The 22,719-nt window shown below is 41.8% G+C and overlaps 1 protein-coding gene across 1 annotated transcript; it reads left to right on the top strand.

Annotated features, from left to right (window-relative positions):
• Nucleotides 1-5,791: 5,791 nt before the first annotated feature.
• On the top strand, nucleotides 5,792-7,443 carry LOC308290277 (uncharacterized protein; the record flags this gene model as incomplete). The annotated part of the gene is made up of 3 exons (XM_080732063.1): nucleotides 5,792-5,974; nucleotides 6,249-6,430; nucleotides 6,940-7,443. The coding sequence occupies exons 1-3, from the start codon at nucleotides 5,923-5,925 to the stop codon at nucleotides 7,441-7,443; spliced, it is 738 nt and encodes a 245-aa protein (XP_080588189.1). The 5' UTR covers nucleotides 5,792-5,922.
• Between the last annotated feature and the right edge of the window lie 15,276 nt (nucleotides 7,444-22,719).

Below are 22,719 nucleotides of genomic sequence, written 5' to 3'. Positions count from 1 at the left end.
ACTATTAAGTATGTATACTATCACTAGTACGTTTTACCAATAGAAGGTTGAAATGGTAGGGGATATGCAGCTTGGAAAATAAAAGGTGAGTTGATCCCAGTGCATGACGGATAAATTACGATAAATTAAATCTCCACGATGCGATTATCGTGAGTGTTCTTTAGCACAATAAACAATAATATTGCCCCAACAAACACCAGATGTGAAGACTGGAGAGAAATGGCAAACATATTGGCTCTTTGCTTCATTACAGCTTATTATGAGGGGGTTTAGAGTTGTTTAGAGTAACAGCTTCAGACACTTAGCATAATCCTGCATAAATTAGCATCTGCCAAAAGCATCCGTCCTCTCTGCTTGCCCTGGAGGTGTATTCTGACCCCCCATTAGTGCTCACATCCTCCAGGGTGACCTCCGTCAAAACGGCAGCAGCTATCTGTCAACTTTGACAAGCAGCGTCTTGTCAAAGTGTTTGCTCCATTTGCTAATGCCCAGTAAAGCCCTGTCCTTTTGTAGAATACTCAGATCAATCATATCAGTTGTTTTATTGTATATTAGGATCCCCATGCATCAGCTTTAGACAAAAGCTTGTCTTCCTGAGGGTTCCGACATAAGATAATCCCAACAAATGCAGTTCTATGGTTGCATTCATTTCATTAATGCACCATGCATCAATGATTATTTGGTTGATGCCCTAAAAAACACTCCATGCCGGCCTTGTAATGTGTTGAATTATATTATAATTGAAGACACATGTTGGGTGAAGGAGCAGAAATGAACAACACAGAAACATTATGGCAATGACATTTATTTTTTAAATAGTTTTTTTAATGCCTATAAGATTTTCATACACGTGCCATAACATCAACAGAGTAATAACAGTTAACAATTAATATGTTATTTGATTGTTTCTATGTTTTTGATTACATTTACATAGGGAAACATTCATTTATGTACAAATGTTCAATTTAACAATTTCCTCTTATAATATAACTACATCACAAACCTCCGAAATGCCAGGATTGTCAAGTGTCTTTAGTTTGGCAATTAACCAAAATCCAACATTCTGGTTTCTATTTCAACTCCCTGCTATATCAAGGGTATTATATTGATATGTTATTATAATGAACATAAATATCATTGGAAAAACAATTCAATCAATTTAAATACAATGTCTAAATAAAAAATAAAATACTAAAATGACTGAACTAATGGCATAAAGGTAGAACTATTGTTACTTTTAAGTATTCACTCTAAAATCCATATCTATTTCATCCTCACAATGGAGTCGCCCGCCACAAATAATCAATCTACGAGCTCACGTGTCGCGATGCATCGTGAGCTTGAAGATCTGCCGTTTTCTGGCGCGCGACTCTGGCTTGTGTCTGGAGTATAAATGAAACATAAGATTGTCTCCACATTCAAGCAGCTGACAAACATATTATCTTGTTGAGGATTAACCGGCTGGGGCTGAGGTCTTTAAGAGAAGAATCATTCACAATTGTGGACTGCAAGCAATACTAATTCCTTCACCTACGGTATAACTGAGTTCATATACAGTGAGAGACCAAGACTATGGGTCACATACAGCCACAAAGTTACACAAATCATTTGTTCTCTCTCTCTCTCTCTCTAGATAGCAACGTTTTAACAAAGAAACAAGCCTATATCAATATAGGCTAACTGTTTAGTAGGTGTTGAGCGACATTTGCAACCCCCCAAACTTTGAATGGTCAACCACTGGTCAACATGGATGTGCGGATCCGACGACAGAGGCTCCTGCTAATAATTGCCGCCCTCGAAGAGGAGGAGATGCGGGAACGGGAGCTGGCATCATGGCACCCTAGGCACCCACCACACGATCTTGCCACGGAAGAGCCCCCACTTCAGAGAAGAATGTGGCAAAACATTGTCTTCTGAAGAGGGGCTCTTCGTCAGGATTGATGTTTGCCACTCCCCTAATTGCACGGAGCCCCGGAACGTCTCCCACCACAGGCTGGTCCACCGGTCTCCGAGCAGCGGGTCCACGGATGCTTCCTCTCCTCCTGAGGAAATTGTGCAGGATGCACGTGGCCTTGACACAGGCATCCATGTTTGTTGGGAGGATAGCGATTACCCTATGGTACATCCGCCACTGGCTTGCCAGGATGCCAAAGGCGTTCTCCACCACCAGCCTGGCACGCGACAGCCTGTAGTTGTACAGCCTCTCCCTTCTGGTGAGGTGACGCCCGGGGAATGGCCTCATGAGGTTGCGCTGTAGAGGGAAAGCCTCATCAGCCACAAACACATGAGGTTGAGGACCCAAGTGTCCAGCCAGAGGGAGTGGAGTGTCTTCAGGCAGGGAGAGGGTGTCACTGAGCAGACGCTCGCCAAAGACGGAGTGGGCGAGAATCCCCCCGTCGCTGGAACCACCAAACCCGCCGATGTCAACCACCCGGAACAGTTTGTTCGCGTCCACAACTGCCAAGAGCACCAAGGAGAAAGTGCCCTTGTAGTTGTGGAACAGCGAACCTGTTGCCGGGGGGGCCTCGATGACGACGTGCTTCCCGTCTATGGCTCCCACACAGTTTGGAAAGTTCCAGCGCTGCTGGAAGGTGGAAGCCATGGCACGCCAGTCATCGGTGGTGGGCACTGGCATGAAGTCCTCGACCAGACAGTCCCAGATGGCCTTGGACACGTCTGGCACAATACCAGACACTGTTGAGGTCCCCACCCGGTAGCTGTCTGCAATTGTCCGGTAACAGTCTCCAGTGGCCAAGAATCTTAAAAACAATAGAAAAATATATAGTAATTATTACTGCATTCAGTTTTCCCGTCACTCTGTTGCATAATCTATGTATGCATACATGTACGTATTAAGGCTGCCAAATTAATATTTGAATTTCGAATATTCTTCGAATATGGAAATAACAAGTACATTCGAATATTTATTTATTTATTTATTTATTTATATGTATTTATGTATTTATTTATGTATGAATGCATGTATGTATGTAAGTATGTATGTATGTATTTATTTATTATTTTTACTTTTGGAGAGACTCCAGTCACTTTCAGAGCACTGCAGATGGAGTGTGTGTGTGTGTGTGTGTGTGTGTGTGTGTGTGTGTGTGTGTGTGTGTGTGTGTGTGTGTGTGTGTAAAAAAATAATACAAAAATACAAATATTAAAGAAATATCAATAGTAATATTCGAATATATTCGATATTCAAGCCAATTTCGAAGACCAATATTTGAATTTCATTTCTGAGGAATATTGGCAGCTCTAGTATGTATACATGGATGGATACATACATACATGTGTACATACATACATGTGTACATACATTTATGTATGCATACATATACATGATGGATACATGCATGTTTGCAAAGTACTCTGTTCTATCCTTCTGTCTTTCAATGTTATATGAGATACATAAAGTGTTTAATGTGTAAATAAGCCGAAAATCTTACTAGGATCTCCTTTTAGTTGACCTTGTACCAGTGATTTGTACTGTCATGAACTGTACTTTTTCCTATTGCAAACTTCTAATACATTCTTCAATCAATGTATGCATAGTGCATACATGTATGTATACTGATATACTGTACACACAGCCACACAGCCAGCCACACACACACACACACACACACACACACACACACACACACACACACACACACACACACACACACACACACACACACACACACACACACACATATATAAAACATAGGCTATACTGTATGTATGATGTATACATTATGTATACATACATACATTTATTATAGGCTACATACAGTACAAACAAAAATACTCTAGGCCTACATACCTACATATTTATCTATCATTATGATAAAATAAAAGCAGTAACACCAAAAAACTAAAAAGTACAATAGGCCTATAATAGGCCTATTTACTTCCTCAACACTGGGTTATTACAATATTACAGCGAATGCATTAAGAACTTTACTGGGTTTTTCAAAGACTATACAGGCAAAACAGTAAATAACTAGGCCTATGCTTATTTGAAAGTTGCTATAATACAAGTCTCCTCTCACCGAAGGCAAATGGCGAGCCGTTCAGCTGGTGGTATAGCTTTTCGGAATGATGTGTCCATCCTCGCTATACTTGGTCCCACCCTTGCCAACAGCTCCTCAAATTGACCCACGTTGAGCCTGAATGCCGCTCGGAAACGGTGTCTGTCGAGCATCTGTTCCTGAACCAGGGTGTGGAATTCACCTAGTTCTAGGCGGGCCTGGAGGATGCTGTGGACCCAAACAGAGCGCCGCCGCCGGGAGCATCGTTCCCGCATCTCCTCATCTTCTAGGGCGGCAATTATTAGCAGGAGCCTCCGTCGTCGGATCCGCAAATCCATGTTGACCAGTGGTTGACTATTCAAAGTTTTGGGGGTCGCAAACGTCGCTCAAAACCTAATAAACAGTAGCCTATATTGATATAGGCTCGTCTCTTTGTTAAAACAGTTGTTGCTCAGAAAATATATGGGTTGTCAGGGGCGCGCGACCCAAGAACACGGCAACACTGAATATGACAGTGTTAATTGCCGCTCTTTATAATATATATATGTTGCCCGCGAAATGTTTTAAGAGGGAATCATTTCTATTGGTCAGGGGGATGGATGGATATAGATGGATAGATAGATATTATAGAGATACATAAAGGTAGGTAGAGAGATTAGATAGCGCACGCACACGCACACGCACATGCACACACACACACACACACACACACACACACACACACACACACACACACACACACACACACACACACACACACACACACACACAGAGAGAGAGAGAGAGATAGAGATAAAACCTATATAATATTGGATCACTGAGAACCTGTTTGAGAAAGTTGAGGGGGGGGGGGGCGTCGAGACAGAGCAAAGTCAAGTCCGGTGACTATCCGTCTTGACTTTTTTTTTTTTTTTTTTTTTTAACTAAAATCAGTGTGTATAGAATAATCCACCTCCACTGTAGCAAAAGCATCAAACCATAAAATAAACATCCAGCTGTCTACCGCCGGATATAACAACGTCTCTGCCTCTGAAGGGGACACTATTGTCTCATCTGCCCAGGGACAAGAGCAGTTTTACGGGGAGACTGAACGCAACACCGGCCGTTTGTGTGTGTGTGTGTGTGTGTGTGTGTGTGTGTGTGTGTGTGTGTGTGTGTGTGTGTGTGTGTGTGTGTGGGTGGGTGGGTGGGAAGCAAGGAATGCGTGTTTTTCTCTTTCGCGCACAAGCGCACACACACACACACACACACACACACACGCACACACACGCACGCACGCAAGCACACACACACACACACACACACACACACACACACACACACACACACACACACACACACACACAAAGGCACAGCAGCAGTGACGGTGACTGTAGGCTACAAGCAGCGGTAGGCTACCGACCAAAACGGCTTGTTAAGTTATTTAACAGCTTGTTTGAATGTTCTAATCTTATTTTGTTTCCATAAAAAGCTTATGTAGTAACTTATTTCCCATGTAGAGACGCTATTTTAGATTATAGGTTTCCGAATTAAAACGACCTGTTTGTCTAGTTGAAAGCAGGCTGACCGACCGGCAGAGTCGAGTGACAGGTACCTCATTTGCATAAAAATAAAGCTGGACACGCTCATTTGCATAAAAATAAAGCTGCATGGTTTTGACCAAGCTTCCAGGTTGTTTAGCTCGCTTATTTTTACAACTATATATCTGCAGTGTGAATGCAGCTTTAGACTACTGGCTATTCATATAGTTTAGCTCTACCTAAACTGCTACTGCTGTGTACATCACAGAGGCATACATCCAAATGAATCTTTCTGTAAACGAACTTATTAGCTGAATATGTTAGCCAAGATTGAGCTTTGAGCTTTATTTTTATTTTATTTTATTTCTAAACAGTGTTCAATAATGGAGGAGGAGGACAGCAATGCTGGCAGTGGAGACGATTACCAGCCCCCAGGTAAATCACTTATTTTGTATGTAACTACTGTATCCCCCCCCCCCCCCCCCTTTTTTTTTTTAAATGTTCCTGACTATATCTGCTGCATAGAACTGTGTTCTATCCGTCTGTCATTCAATGTTTTATGAGATACTTCAATGGTTTCCTATGGAAATAAGCTTAGTCTTTTCTAGGATCTCCTTTTAGTTGAGCTTGTACCAGTGAACTGTACCGTCATGAAACTGTACCTTTTCCTATGCAAACTTTTAATAAAGTCTTCAATCAATCAAACCAGGTCCTGTCCCTCGCAAAAAGGCTGGAAAAAAAAGCCAACCGGGTGCCAAGAAGATTGCCACTGGCAGTGGTCGGGGTAGAGGAAGGGGTCGGAGAGGGCAGCAGGCAGGACCAGACCGTCTCTGCCAGGAGGACATCCAGAGGATGGAGCAGCTAAGGCAGCAAGCCATTGTGGGCCAAAGGGTAGGCTTAGATTCTATCTATCTATCTATCTATCTATCTATCTATCAACAGGGTAGATGGGCTGTTGAAAATATATTATTTCTATGTGGGTCTACAATTGTGTTGTTGAAAATATATTTCTAATGTAAAAGGGAACAAATAACATGGCACCCTGGCTCTTTCAATCTGCTTTCCCAATTAATTATAGGTGAATAATTTGGTCAGATATTTTCACAAATAGTAAAAATAACAGATCCCCAAGCTTGCAGATCTGCTATCTTTGCTACAGGACACTATCAAATGATGAAGTATAAATCAAGTTTGTGTGTAAGGTTGTACATTATAATAACAGTCTGGAAATTAGTATGGAAAAAGTATTACTTTTGGAATTGAATGTGTAAGAGCCCCTAGCTATTTATTGTAAATTCTTTTGCCCATTGCATGCATAAATTAATATTTATACTTTGATGAAGTTACTTTGGTTATAATTGAATTGTCTCTCTATTCATATTGTCTTTGTCTATTTTCAGGCACGAATTGACCGAATGTCACTGGGGGACATCCGGGTCCTTCTTCATAGGGCTCTTGATAAAGAGCCCAGCCTGCTGTTTGACCTGCCTGATCCCAGTGACAGTCTGCCTCCAGATCCTCCTGGCCAAGCTCCACCCAGTTGGTGTGTGTGTCAGCGCTGCAGGGAGATGCCGACCTTGCTGGAGAAGAAGTGCTGCATGCAGCAGCCTGGGTCGTGCGTGTCACTCTTGCCAGATTTTGACCTCCTCTGCATGCAGGCGCCTCATCTGAGACTGGCCAGGAGGATCTGGAACGACGTTCGGGCTGACGTCGACATTCAAGAGCCAGGAGAGGACAACAAGCAGTTCAGATTTGCTGCATACAGGCAGTTTATTGTGTGGCGCTATGGTTTTTTGGGAGCGAACCAACGCATGGTTATTTTTAGTTGTTGTGTGTGGAAGATTCGCGATGCCTGGCCATCGAGTGACGGCCAGTACGTAGGTTTCATACCACGCAGGGTGTAAAAAAAACTAAAAAAAACTAAAAAAATAAAATAAAATAAATGTTATTGAAATGGACATTCTCCCAAGTTTGGGGCATTTTAGGGCAGGGGTCTTCAACGTTTTCAGGTCAAGGACCCCTTAGTTGAGAGAGAGAGAGATGAAGCAGGGACCCCACTACCCTTTCTGAGATTCCATTAGTTTCAGCACAATTATCTGTGTATTTTGGATTCATGTCAATGTGTGTTTTCAGATATTTCACCACTTGAAGTGTGCCAACAGTTAATAAACTTACTTGACCTGTCACTCAGTACTTAGTCTGCTCTTTTCCCCCTCTACACCAAACCTCTTTGTCCAAAAATAGCCAGGCGTTGTGAGCTTGTAGATATGCTATTTTTTGCAACATTTATCAGAATATGAACACTAGCGTTCAAATGGTTAATATAAAAAAGGAAAAAGGTTTCTATCACACAGATTTAGAGGACCCCCTGTTGAAGACCTTGTTTTAGGGGGAAATATGTACTTATCTATGTACCGTAAGGGCAGTCACATCAAAGTATGGTTGCCAGCTGATAAGCAGATTCTGACAATGCATTTCAATGGGAATGGAAAATATTTTTAGGAGAAATCCGCAAATGCCAGATTTCTCAAAACGAATCTGCCCCATTCCCATTGAAATGCATTGACACAATCTGCTTATCAGCTGGCAACCATGTTTTGTTTTGACCATATCCAGACAATCAAAACTTGTATTGGACTAAGGGCATAATTACCTCCCCTTTTCCACTGTAAATATATATATTTTTTATTTTCCTGTTTTCTTTTGTTGATAGCCTATGCAAAGTACTGTGTTCTAGGCGTCTGACGTTCAATGGTATTGTACTAAGGGCATACTTACCTCCCCTTTTCCACTGTAAATATATTTTTATTTTCCTGTTTTCTTGTTGACAGCCTATGCAAAGTACTGTGTTCTGTTTACTGTGTACTGTTATACACACTGACCCCTGCTGGTCAAAAAAAAACACACAGTTTAAAAAAGAAAATAAACTTGTATTTCACAGCCAATTATACTTGTATTTTTACTGTTGGACACAAGTGCATAACTAATTATAATAGAAATGTCATCTGTCACACTGACTGCATAATTATTCGTATTCTGTATGTAACCCAAAAGTGTAAACAGCCCCATTGAGATCAAAGTACAGTTTCAGTCAATGTTGGACGATTTTTGGGAAGTCTTTGAAACTTTGCATATATAACGAATAAGCAGCAGTAGTCTAAACAATAAATGATACGAGGATGGACTATTAGCAAGTGCAATATGAGACAATTATACAGCATTAGTGCTACAATTTACACCAGCGTGACCGTTCTTTGAATAAAATAAATAGTACCAACATTATATTCTAATGAAGAAATAAACACAGGCGACTATGGCGAGTAGTCATTTTTTATTGTTAGACCTGAGGAACAATAGTGTGTTGCCTGTAGAGTAAAGGCCACAACTAGAACACAAATACATATATAAAACACTATGTACAGAGTAGAGAAACTATAATACAATATGTACACAGAACAGGGGTTCCAAAAACGTTTTTGGCTCAGGGCAGGGTTAGAGACACTGGTCTAAGGTCTAACACCCACCTGATTCCTAGATCAGGGGTCTTCCACGTTTTCAGGCCAAGGACCCCTTAGTTGAGAGATGAAGCAGGGACCCCCACAACCTGTTCATAGATTCCATATACTGTACTGTAGTCCCATTGTTTGACAACACAGTGTATTTTGTGTTCTCAAATATTTAACCACTTGAACAGTCAATACATAACCTGACCTTTCACTTTGTACTTAGTCTGCTCATTTTCCCCTCTAGCCTACACCAAAGCTCTTTGCCAAAAATAGCCGATCTGCTAGCTCACAACGCCTCGCAGATTCTCTGAATATGGACGCTAGGGTGAAATATAAAAAAGTGAAATATAAAAAAGGAGAAAAAAAGTTTATATCACACAAAGATTTGGAGGACCCCTTGTAGTAACTCTGATGACCCCCTGTTGAAGACCCCTGTCCTCGATGATGCCCTGTTAGGGCAACCACACTGCACACTGTGAAGCATGACAACAGTGACACATGGTTTGAAGCAAGTTCACTTTGCTGGCAAAGACATTTCGCAGCGAAAACAATAGTGTGTTGCCTGTATAGTAGCGGCCACAACTATAACACAAATACATATACAAAACACTATGTACAGAGTAGAGAAAATATAAAACAATATGTACACTATGTACAGAGTAGAGAAAATATAAAACAATATGTACAGAGTAAAGCAGGGGTTCCAAAACCATTTTTGGCTCGGGGCATCTCTATAGTATATTCCTAATTTTCACTCCCAACACCTTATATTTATAGCATATTTTACAACACCTTTCTATGGGGGAAGTGGGTTTTAAAGTGCTCCTTTGGCTCTGAGGCATGAGCTTTGCCCAAGAGGGCGATAGCAAGAGGGTGCAAAAGACCTGTACTTCCCGTTTCTGTGTGACGTAGGTAGATACCTTTTTAGGAAGCGGAAGCATGTTTGGAGTCTATTAATTTACAATGAGAGAGCCAACGTGAACACAGAGCAAAATAATAGTTCAGAAGCTATAGTCACTGAACTAAATATTGGACCAGATCATCACAAGCCACATAATATTAACAAAATTGTCATACTAAAGTGGCTTTTATCAGCGACATAACAACTGAGAAAATCAACTTTTTATTGCTCTTTAGCTGTCCCAGCAACACACTCTTGCGGGATCTACTGTATAGCACCAGTAAACAGGCATTTGTAGGCTTTGTGTACCATGTCGCACTCCAGTGGATCCAATGAGGATGAGCTATCTTCTATCATCTTAAATATCTTTGGCTTTGCGGACTCTGTGAACGGGCGATTCCCACTTCCACGTGCGTGACTGACACAGACGTTGGCAGGACAATCAGAGTCAGGTGGGGGCAGGTCTTGTCGAACGCAGCCTCTAAGAACAGCTGAGCCGTGCAACATCGGAACTAAGCTCTGTTGAATTGAATTGACAGGTCCCTGAAAAGACACGTTGTGATTGGCCAGTGGTCACTTTGACGTCAGCGTGGTTTGGCCTCTTGAGTGACGAGGCCAGGGGTCTCTCTCTGCCTGGAGTCTGTTACTTCTGCATTGTCCCCAAGGTACTGCTGGATGCCAGTCCATGGCCTGTTGAATTAAAATCATAATTAGAATTAGGAACATGAATTTATAATTTTTCATGCATCAGGAGTTAGCTAAAGTAACACACAATAATACAATGTTGCCTTCAAAATCACATTGCAAGTGTAATATAATAAAATGCTCAATCTCCTCTCAATAATTATAAATGGAAAATCACTTTCTATGTGTGTTATAATGCATAGTCCAGAAGGCGTACCAAGTCCTCTGCTGACTTGTGTGTCCAACAACGTCTGTTTGGATGGGGGTACGTCACCGCTAAGAAGGCCGAGCTGGCGGGCGTCATTTGGCCTCATTGTGGATGTCCGTGCCATCCCTCGGTTGGAGGACAGTCTGCTGGTCAGGATAGCAGCTTGTAGCTCAGAGATGTAGCCGTAGTCCTTCAACTCCTTCATGGCGTACAGACTCCACTTCCTGGACTTCTTGTTGTGCAGCCTCCTATAACTGGCAAAAAAAGAAAAAGAATACTTGTAGATAAACATTCGTCAGAACAGTAAACAGAGCCTAGGAAACCTATTGTAGTGGTTCTCAAACTGACTGAGGGCACCCCTGTAAATAACTTTAAACTTTTCCCGTCACATTGTGAGCATGTAGATCTGCTATTTTGGTGAAGAGAGTTTGGATAGGTGGAGAAATAACTCATCAAGTACAGTGCAACTCAAGTCTGTTTTAATAATCATGGAGGGTCAATATTGATCCATTCTAATTATTTAAGTATTCTGTGGCACCCACTTTGAGAAAACCTGCCCTAGAGAATAAGTGCTTTCAACATACTATGGTGATCCATCCGCCTTCAACTTGTATGGCCTGTGGACATGGTAGTTGTAGTCCAAAGCTGCCAGTAGGTTTCTAGCTTCGTACACAGGAGGGCTGAAGCAGAATCTTTTTGCACAATACATTAAAAGATGATTGTGGAAACTCTCCAAATCGGCGGTAGACCTGAGAGTCCAGGAGAAACAACACACTGTTTAACCTTCTATTTTCTTTCACTACTCAAGGCACAGCAGTACAACATTTCAGTCAAATATGTATTGCATAAGGGAGATTGTAAGTTGAATATAAGTCTATGTTGACGTTTTACCTGAAAGTCAGGTACTTGTGAACATCCTTCAGAAACCGGTTGTTCAGGACGATCTCTCTGAGTCTGTTATGGGCCACGCTGTTCGGTGAGATCTTCTCCTTGTCACTTTCCACGTAGTCGGGGATGTGGTGACAGGCTCCCAAGAACCACTCATGTACCCCACAGACATGGTGCAGAAGTCCGTTCCACATGTCCTGGAAAATAGCAAGGCATCATTACTTGAGTTATACATGTAAAAGCACACATGAAGGTTACTGCTACCGTCTTCTCAAGCCAACATTGATGTAAATTAAAACATTCCGAGGCCAAGATTTTCCTAGAACTTACAAAGAACTCATTATAGGTTGACGCAGTTTTACAGCAAAACCAGAAGTGGTTACAGATGTCCTTCTGCCACTGAAGGAGAATGGAGCATCCCTTCTCCAGACCTGCCTGCACACAGAAAAAATAAATCACTAATGGTTGTTTTTCAAGGTATTCCTAGACTAGGGAAATAAATGTGTGTTCTCTCTCTCTCTCACTCACTCACTCACTCACGCACGCACGCACGCACGCACGCACGCACGCACGCACGCAATATTTAATAAACATACTGCGTGTATCTTCTTTCCAAGATTTTTGGACCCATGCCACATGTCCAATGTATGGAGAACGCCAAGGTCTCTGTACAGCCCCTTGTCTGGGTCTGTTTGTATGGAAGACAAAAACAAGCCTATGTCAAACTTATATATTTCATAATAAATAAAAAATAATTCCCCAATTAAATTAATTACTGTAATCAGAGTAGTACAGTACATAAATGAACCAATCTCTCACACAGTAATGAAATCCAAACGATCACTTACTGAAGAGGGCAGAGATTTGTGAGTGAGCATCTGTGCACACTTCCACGAGATTCATCTCTTGTCGGATCATGTCAAAAGTCCGGACGAATCCTTCCTTTTCCATGATCACAGAGTTCCTCTTCGTCTCCCGCTTGTCCACAACAACCACAGAGATGATCTCTTTGGTGTCATTCTCCATCGCTGTGTAGGTGCAATACTGGGCGCAGAATCCCGGGCTGTCCATCCGACCATCTCCTTTGAATAGTAATGTGAAGATACATTTACAAAAAAAAGGAACTACAGAATTCTGAAGCACTCCTAACAAATACATTTGGTTACCAATATGTGTGTGTATGTGTGTGTGTGTGTGTGTGTGTGTGTGTGTGTGTGTGTGTGTGTGTGTGTGTGCGCGCGCACGCACGCACGCATCTCACCCAGGGCCACAACACGGTCTTTTAAGCTCATTCGGGCAACAATCTCCCCTCTCTTCTTACTCCAGAAGTCCTTAATTGTGTCAACACAATATTGGTTCTGGATTTGGAAGAAGGTGGAGCTGTTGACCATCTGCATGTTCATGAATTTGAACAGCAGAGCCACCTGAATTGATGGATTGAAGTATTAGAAGATGTTTTGCATAAGAAAAGGTACAGTTTAATGACTGTACAGTTCATCGATACAACTAAAAGGAAACTCAGGTATTTGAACTGCGATCCTTCTCTTTAACCCATAACACTGATTGACAGACGGATAGAACACAGTACTATGTAGTAGATATTTATCAGAAAGGCACGTTATATTTAAAAAGAATATATATATATTTACAATAGGAGGGTCAGGGCGAGGGTATGGTTAGGCTAGGTTTGTTGTAACCAGTTTCCAATTGTGCATATCCTTACATGGGAATCTTAGTGGTGTAGTGTATCTACTATCTTGTACACCAGGCCCATTGCAATATGCTGTACTCTGTCAGCTATTCTGAGCCACCCCACACTTGACTGGTGACAAGCACACCAGTCAAGCAGTCCGAAAAGGAGGAAGAGGAGTCTTGGTGTACCTTTGTGTAGTAGTCTAGCAGCAGTGGCCCTCAGATTTTGTGATACCCCCACCCGTGTTAGAACTAAGCGCAACCATGTTTTTTCTTATCTTTAGGGTCTCCCATTAATGAAATGGATTGTTGCGAAATTATATTGTTGTCTTAAATTAGTTTTTTTGGCTATTCTTTACACCTACCCCAATCTCTGAAAAAGGCAAATCCGAATAGGGAAAAGGAAGCAAAAAAGCCTAAAACCTGAGAATGATCACTCCTATCTTCATCAAATTTGCTAAGTTGTGAACCAGGTATCTACCTTACATCACCAAAGAGTCAGAATGCAATTTACTTAAAGAAATACTGAAATATTGTCCTTTAACATACCTTTAATTTAGGCGGAAATTATATTTTTGTGGTGAGGACTCCTTTTCTTTCTCTCATTTAAAAAAATATTAGATCTCAATCTAATATGTTAAATTAGATGTTACTGCATTGCCTAGGATGCTATTAAACAATATCCAGTGGTTGTGTGGAGATATCAAGTACAGTTTTATTTCAAATAAGATTTCTTTAGACATATCCCTCCCCTGAAAAATACAAATTAGGTCATTCTGAATGGGAGTTACAGTTAATGTTGGTCATCATTTTTGGGGAGGGGGTCCAGGTGTCTATGCTGTACCACATAACCAAACTATCAGAATGTGAATAACCCAATAATTTATCTAAAATTACAAAATTGCTATAAGAATTATATGTTTTCATCATGCTAAAACAAACCATTTAAATCTTTATATCCTACCTAAATCCAAATTTTTGCTCGTCTAGCTTTAGTTTATTTGAACTAGTCCATATACCGTTAGAAGATATGAGCACGAAAAGTATGTACAGTACAGAGAAAGTAACTTTGTACTCTATAGACTACCTGCTACTTTTCCAACATGCACGCACGCACACGCGTGCATCTCGTCGCCGTATCGTTGACCTACAGTAACAGTCAACGAGTAATAAACAGCTTTAGCACACAAAAAAGCGCTACTAAACAGCTTGAATGTGGGACTTCCCTAGACCCACTATCCAGCACTAGTGCACCCATCTACACCAGTCTCTTTCACCTAGCCCTATCCCAGAATGCCGTTCCAACCCACCCCTCCATCTTGTGCAGATCCACAGCATGTCTCCTACACTCTGAGGCCGTTCAACACCACCACTCTACCCCACATTATCACAGGAGAGATTTGACAGACTGGTCCTGCAGTCTCCCAATGACACGTTAACATATAGACTGGGTGAGTGGAGGGTTGAACCAATTACCTTACAATATACCCATTTACCATTCAGCTATGGCTGACCTTAACAGGATCAGCATTAACAAGGCAGGGTCCAGAGACAACAGCAACCCTTGGGTGCTCAAGGTGTTCACTGGGCAGTTGGCAGCAGAGATTGAGTAAGGTGCTCCAACTCTGACCTCCTGCATTGTACAGGTGTTCAAGAAGGGACAACCCAGTGCTCTTTGACTACAAGCCAAATTGACTACAAGTTGTTCCTGCAGCTCATGTGGCTCCCTGGACCACTGCAATTCGCATACTAGGAAAACATTGGTGTGGGAGATGCCATTATAACCTGCTTCCACAGAACCTACACACTGCGTAACACTGAGAATCGTGTTCTTTGACTTCATCTGGATCTTCAATACCATACATCCACAGCAGCTGGCCTTGAAGCTGTCAGTGATGCAAGTGGATCTAGCTATGGTTGCAGACTATGTCACCAACTCTAGTGCTCCCCAAGAAACCATGTTGTCATCCTTCCTGTACATACAGAGGATTACAGAGCCTTGGTGGGGAACTTCTGTCTCTCTCTCTCACACACACACACACACACACACACACACACACACACACACACACACACACACACACACACACACACACACACACACACACACACACACACACACACACACACACACACACACACACACACACACACACACACAACGCTTGAGTTAAACAGGACAGTATGGAGGTGGTCACAGAGGGGAGGATGCTGGCTGTCCTGATGAACTGCTCTCATCTATTCTATGATGTGCTTGTGGGGGATGAGGACCACGGTCAGACACAATATGATTTGATCAGTCCTTTGTGACAGTAGACATCAGGGTCCACAACCAAGTCTGACCTTGGTTGTAGAACAAAGGTTCTATTCTGTTCTTTGGATAACTGACTTCTGCTAGACTCTGACTGTTGAGAGAGCATTTGACAAATACAAACACATAAGAGAAAAATACCCCAAATTCACTCAAATAACAAAAACAAAGACACAGTTGAGCAAGACTCTGAACCCTTAACTGCTCACGATGAGCAAGTTGGTGCCTTGCATGGTTTCCCCCACCATCGGTGTATGAAAGTGTGTGTAAATGGTTGAATAATGCAATAAATCACCTTGGATAAAGGCGCTATATACCGGTAGATGCACCATTTACTATTTACCATTTAATATGTCTTAAGGTAAATTACATTCTGACTTTTTGGTGAGACCAGGTTCAAACCTCAGCAATGAAGGTTATGAAGATTTCTAACTCAGGGAAGGGTATCTCAAAATCTGAGGGCCTCTGCTGCTAGACTATGTCTAAATCTGATTTGCAATAAAACTGTACTAGATATCTCCACACAACCACTGGATATTGTTTAATAGCATCCTAGGTAATGCAGTAACAGATATTTGACATAAATGTATATTTTTCTTGTAAATCAGAGAAAGTAGAGGAGTCCTCACCACAAAAATACAATTTCCGCCTAAACTAAAGGTATGTTTAAAGGACAATATTTCAGTATTTCTTTAAGTAAATTGCATTCTGACTCTTTGGTGATGTAGGGTAGGTACCTGGTTCATATCTCAGCAAATTTGATGAAGATAGGAGTGATCATTCCTAGGTTTTAGGCTTTTTTGCTTCCTTTTCCCTATTCGGATTTGCCTTTTTCAGAGATTGGGGTAGGTGAAAAGAATAGCCAAAAAAACTAATTTCAGACAACAATATAATTTCGCAACAATCCATTTCATTAATGGGAGACCCTAAAGATAAGAAAAAACATGGTTGTGCTTGGTTCTAACTTGGGTGGGGGTATATCGAAAACTAAGGCCTTTTTTGAGGGGTTGCTGCTCGACTATAGTTGTTGCCAGAGAGAAGGATGTTGGACGACAGGAGGAAATCACCAGCGTTCATTCCAAACTTCACCTTGGGCTGAGAACACCATTTCCAGACAGTATGACCAGATGGACATGTCTGAGAAATAAGCATGGAATAGAAAGCAGAATAGTTGTCATTGACATTTTTGAGTGACCCAGATTTGCTGTGCTCTACACAGAAAAAGGCATTTCATGATTATATTTAGAAATACGTACCCATTCAATGATGGCTGCTGTACCTCTGGATTTCACACTGACTCCAAATGGTCTAAGTGCCCCACACACTATAGACGTCTCAGGGTCCTTTACTGTGCACATGGGAACAGGTAGCAGGACATGTTGTGCCAGTTGTTTGAGACAGTCATGGTAGGCTATTGATGCTGGATGGCCAATTATGTCTTCTGGCTTTGAGACAGAAATCTTGTCTGGGAGGTTCTCTTCTTCTCCTGGCACAGGCTCTGTCTCTTCTTCACCAGGCACATCATGGACAGTCTCCTCCATGGTGATGGGATCGAACTCCATAATGTCGACACCTGACTTCAGAGCACCTCCAGTCCTTTAGGAAAGAAATCAGCAATGACAAAACAAACAATAAAAACCAAAAATGTAAGAACAGCTGTAAGTGAGTGTCACCTCACTGAGAACAGTTATGGGACAGCATAGGAACCTACCGAACACGAAGGGGAGCGACATAATCCTCATCGTCGCTATCATCTGGCTCAGAGGACACATCGTCCTCCTCGTCAGATGATGCTGATGCAGACTCTGCCTCACTCTCTACTGGCTCTGGCTCCAGTATACACCAAGACTCGTCGTTTTCTTCTTCCTCCTCCTCCTCCCCCCAGTCAATGCTATATGGAAGGAAATGTTCAAATATTACTCAGACAACAGAATACTCAGAATGAACAATTTGACAAGCTACAAATCAAGACAAAATATAAATGTATGCAATGCATTGCAGCTTACGTTGCATTTTTTATGTCATTGAAGTCTTCCACATCAATGGGGCCAACGCAAAAATCCAATGACTTCCTACAACAAGAAAATAAAAATGACAACGTCTTAAAGAACTATGTAGATGCTGGCAATATAAAATGTATTTCTTTTTTCCTATTGAATGAATTAAGAATATTAGGTAATGTGCATATAGAATTATGCACCATTTTTAACAATAGCAACAGTGTCTCAAACAAAAGTGCAAAGGAGTAGAGAATATATACAGCATATAGAATGAGTCATTGTCACTGCATAGACACAACAGGTAACACCTGTCCTCATCTGTTTCAGAACAGCTGGGAAAATACATTTTCTAAGCCTCAAGCCCTTGGCTATGATGATGATGATACTACTATTAATAAAAATAATCTTTTTGGCCCTGCTCAATGGCTCTACCTTGCAGCCGGGGTCACAGGCGTCTCCACACTGCTACAGCCCGGGACCTGAACACCAGCCTCTGGCAGAAAGTCATCAACTCTGTAATGAAGGCAACACGTTTTTTAGAAAATGATCTGAAGCCATTGTTATAGGAGGAAACTGTGTTCTCTAAGGGCAAAACATAGCGAGGCTGCAACTATACTTCTGGGCACTAATTATATCAACATGCATTTTTTTATATTTTGAATACATCAATAATATGTGAAATAACAGATAACAAGATTGTAGGTTTAGTGGTTTGTGAGCTTGAATGAAACATGACATTCTTTAATGTAAGTTAGTGAAGCCAGTTGAATACATAACAGGCCAACATGGCTTGCATCTATGGCAGCAATAACAGCAATTATAGTAATTCATGTACACTCACCTGTCAGCCAGAGACCCGGCATAGATGCTGGAAACTGGGGGGGCGGGGGGTGTAGGAAGACACTTTTTGGGCGTTGATGTTGACTCCTCCTCATTCATGTAACTACAATAACACAAATATATAGCAACATTATTTGTGGGCCATGTCCCTGCATGCTAAATGACTAAGCAGTGGGTCAGGACCCATTGGGTCACAGACCAATTTTCATGTAGACTCCAGTAAAAAAATCTTTACCGACAAAGAATAAAAAGATGTAAAACCTTTTTGAAATATTTTATCTTTAGAAATGTGATTTTCTTTTAATAATGGTCTACATATAAATAAATAAAAACAATAACAACAAGCAAACACATCTAAGAAATGCCATGAATAAAATATAATGATAAAGTAGTAGTGAAAATAGCTGATCTACAAGCTCTCAACGCGGAGCAAAGCAAGGCGTAGATCTGCTGTTTTCACTAGTTTGGGTGACCGGACCCCCATTCAATGGTTATTCTCTCTCTGGGACCCTTATTTATATTGTAATCCATGATTACAATATAAATTATAAACTCTTATGAAATTATGAACTACATATGAACTCTGAGAGTGTAAAAATGTAACCAAATGGACCCTTACAGCTCTGTGACTCTGAGAGTGTACAAATGTAACCAAATGAACCCTTACAGCTCTGTGACTCTGAGAGTGTACAAATGTAACCAAATGAACCCTTACAGCTCTGTGACTCTGAGAGTGTACAAATGTAACCAAATGGACCCTTACAGCTCTGTGACTCTGAGAGTGTACAAATGTAACCAAATGGACCCTAACAGCTCTGTGACTCTGAGAGTGTACAAATGTAACCAAATGGACCCTTACAGCTCTGTGACTCTGAGAGTGTACAAATGTAACCAAATGGACCCTTACAGCTCTGTGACTGAGAGTGTACAAATGTAACCAAATGGACCCTTACAGCTCTGTAACTCTGAGAGTGTACAGATGGAACCAAATGGACCCTTACAGCTATGTAACTCTGAGAGTGTACAGATGGAACCAAATGGACCCTTACAGCTCTAACTCTGAGAGTGTACAGATGGAACCAAATGGACCCTTACATGTCTGTAACTCTGACAAGTGTACAAATGGAACCAAATGGACCCTAAGGTCCATTTGGTTCCATTTGTACCGAGTCAAGACAGACGCACCACGAAGCTAACATTAGCATAGTAAGCTAATAAACAAAATAACAGGTCATGGTGGTGCTATAACTTATAAACCTTTTCAAAAAAAGGGCGTCGCGCAGCTAGGAATGTATTTACCAACGTTTCAACACACGTGAAAAATCCCCGTGGATATCCGACGAATAGTGGAGTAACTATACACATACTGAAATAGACCAAGAAGTTATTACCTGTCCAGAAGAAACACGGCAAGATCTGCGTCGGATCTGAGACCCTTTGCTTCTTTTAGATCCCTCCATCGACGATAAACAGGCCCAATATATATCCGTGTTTTATCAAGAGCACGTTTGTTCAGTTTGGCAGCAACTTTGTCCGACTCCGACTGTGGCTTCTTTTCTCTCTTCTTTCTCTCTTTCTTCTTTGCAGAGTAAGCCGTTGTGGGCAGTGGTGGGATAGGAAGCTTTTTCTCCCAGTCAGCCATGAGTAAAAAAGTATGAGTTTTACTCTCATGTACCTGTACAAAAGACGTAACGATAAAGTAGAACCTTGTTGTTTGTTTTTCCCTCCAGAAGAGCAGAGCAACACAACTGAGCAGTGAGCTGTGGCGCGCATGCGTACTGCATACTGTATGTTCTTCTTCAGTTGGCTTTCAAACCGGAGGTTTTCAAACCTCATTGGAGAATGAAACGTCGGCAGGTGGGACTAAAATGATTGACAAGTGGCGTAGCCAATAAAAATAGTTTATCCGTTGATAGGACAGTTTTAGAAATCGCCGAATTTGATATTTGACCAATAGCGTGGCGGCTGGTGACTGAGTGTGCTGACATCGCTCTGTTTTGGGGGCAGACTGCTGCCGCTAGAGTTGTCATAGAGACTAGATTTTTTTAACCCATTGTTAACCCATTGCTATCCGTCTGAATCTAAAAAAATAAATAAAAAAAAGTGACAGTAAAATTCTGACTGCTGGGCCAAGAATTACTTATATCAACTTTAACATTCATGGGGGGCCCGCAGTGAATCCTTGTACCCAGGGCCCAGAATTTGGTGTGACGCCCCTGTATCGGGGACAGGAGGGTGGGAAAAAAAGGGCCATTGGCAAAGCGGAGGTCCTTGGCCAGTTCATTTTCCCAGCTGTGTGTAACCCCCCAGAAGGACCCCTAGGGGGGACGGAGGCTAGACGGACCCCTAGGGGGGACGGAGGCTAGAAGGACCCCTAGGGGGGACGGAGGCTAGAAGGACCCCTAGGGGGGATGGAGGCTAGACGGACCCCTAGGGGGGACGGAGGCTAGAAGGACCCCTAGGGGGGATGGAGGCTAGAAGGACCCCTAGGGGGGACGGAGGCTAGAAGGACCCCTAGGGGGGACGGAGGCTAGTCGGGCAGCCTTGATTCATTCAAATTGAATCTGAAAGTAAAAGTGGTTCCAGGACAACAGACACTTCCTCATACATCATTTATAGCCTGATTTATAGCCTGGCTTTCTCAGGATGGTTAAGGAGTAGTTCACCACTTTTCAACCTGTCTTCATTATAATAGGTCCTCACTAATGTTCATGATAAAATAGCACAATTTCTTTCTATTCAGTCTGGGTCTCATAGGAGAGCTGTCAAATCCTACTACCGATGACATCATCGTTTGACAAAAAAAATAATAATAATAATATTTTTGAAAATATTATTAGAGAACAATGGCTTCCACTTTAACATTGCAACTTTTTCAGGAATAGAAAGCCTGCAGTTTCTATTAGCTTGCATTTCCCATTGATGATGTCACCGGTAGAAGGATTTGACCCACCCACAGCCCTCCTATGAGACCCAAACTGAGTAGAAAAAAATTGTGATATTTTATCATGAACATTAGTGAGGACCTATTATATGAAGATAGGTTGAAAAGTGGTGGAGTGCCCCTTTAGTTAACCACTGAAACCCTATATATTTAGTTGACCAGGGTCACTCAGGGGTCTTTTCCCCTCTATACTAAATCTCTTTGCTGAAAATAGCCGATCTACAAGATCAGAACATTTGGAATTGCCACACATTGTGACATGATGAGACTGGTAGATCTGCTGTTTTCACCTATTATCACATGTCCAGAAAAGAGACAGTAGGGTTCTATGTGGTGTAGGGCATTCACAAAGTGATTTTTAGTATTCGAATTATTCGACCTCAAAGTATTCGAATAGCAGCAAGAGGTGAACATTGAGAAAATAGCCGATCTACATGCTCACAACGCCTCGCAACGTTGTGAGCATGTAGATCACTATATTTATCTGCGGAACCGAGTCACATTAAATGTAACACCTACAATTCCAAGTCCTTGTCAGGGTGGGGGTCCCCAGTTCAAATATGTTTATTTTGGGGGTCACGGCCTAAAAAGGTTTGAGAAGCCCTGGTATAGAGCATTAACAAATTCATCCACCAGGGGCATTGACAACTCATTCTTATGACTTCCTATCTAGCCAAGCTTTATAAACTATATTTTTATTAAAGAGAAAACAATTTAAAAAAAAAAAATAAGCGAATATTCGACTTCAGTGAACAACGTCGAATAGTGACTTTGATATTCGAATATTTGAAAATTTGGTGAATGCCCTACTATGGTTGAATCATATGGTATTGTTGTCTCCGCCAGGCAGAGTGTTTGGCACCCTGTCCGTCTGTCTGTGTGTCCGTCGGTCACTCCTTCCGTCCTTCCGTCTGTCAACAGCTAATCTCTGGCACCGTTGGCTTGATGGCACACAGTCACACACACTCCCTGGGTGGCAGGGAAGAACCCTTGCCCCACATGTTTCACATGGGCCTGTTATAGCGCCACCAGGATGCAGATTTGGGTACTCCTACAGATTTCTCTTTTCTCTGAAATATAAAGAATAAATGTATCCCCATTGATTCCAGATGGGGACCGGGTCCCCATCCGCAATCAATGGGGTAAATGTATTATAATCAAATTTGTGTCTTAGGCGACAAATACAAACAAAAATTATTTTGAACT

This window comes from Nannobrachium achirus (assembly GCF_963921795.1).
Source record: "Nannobrachium achirus genome assembly, chromosome: 8".
Lineage (NCBI taxonomy): Eukaryota > Metazoa > Chordata > Actinopteri > Myctophiformes > Myctophidae > Nannobrachium > Nannobrachium achirus.
This window is presented reverse-complemented; position numbering and strand designations above follow the sequence as displayed.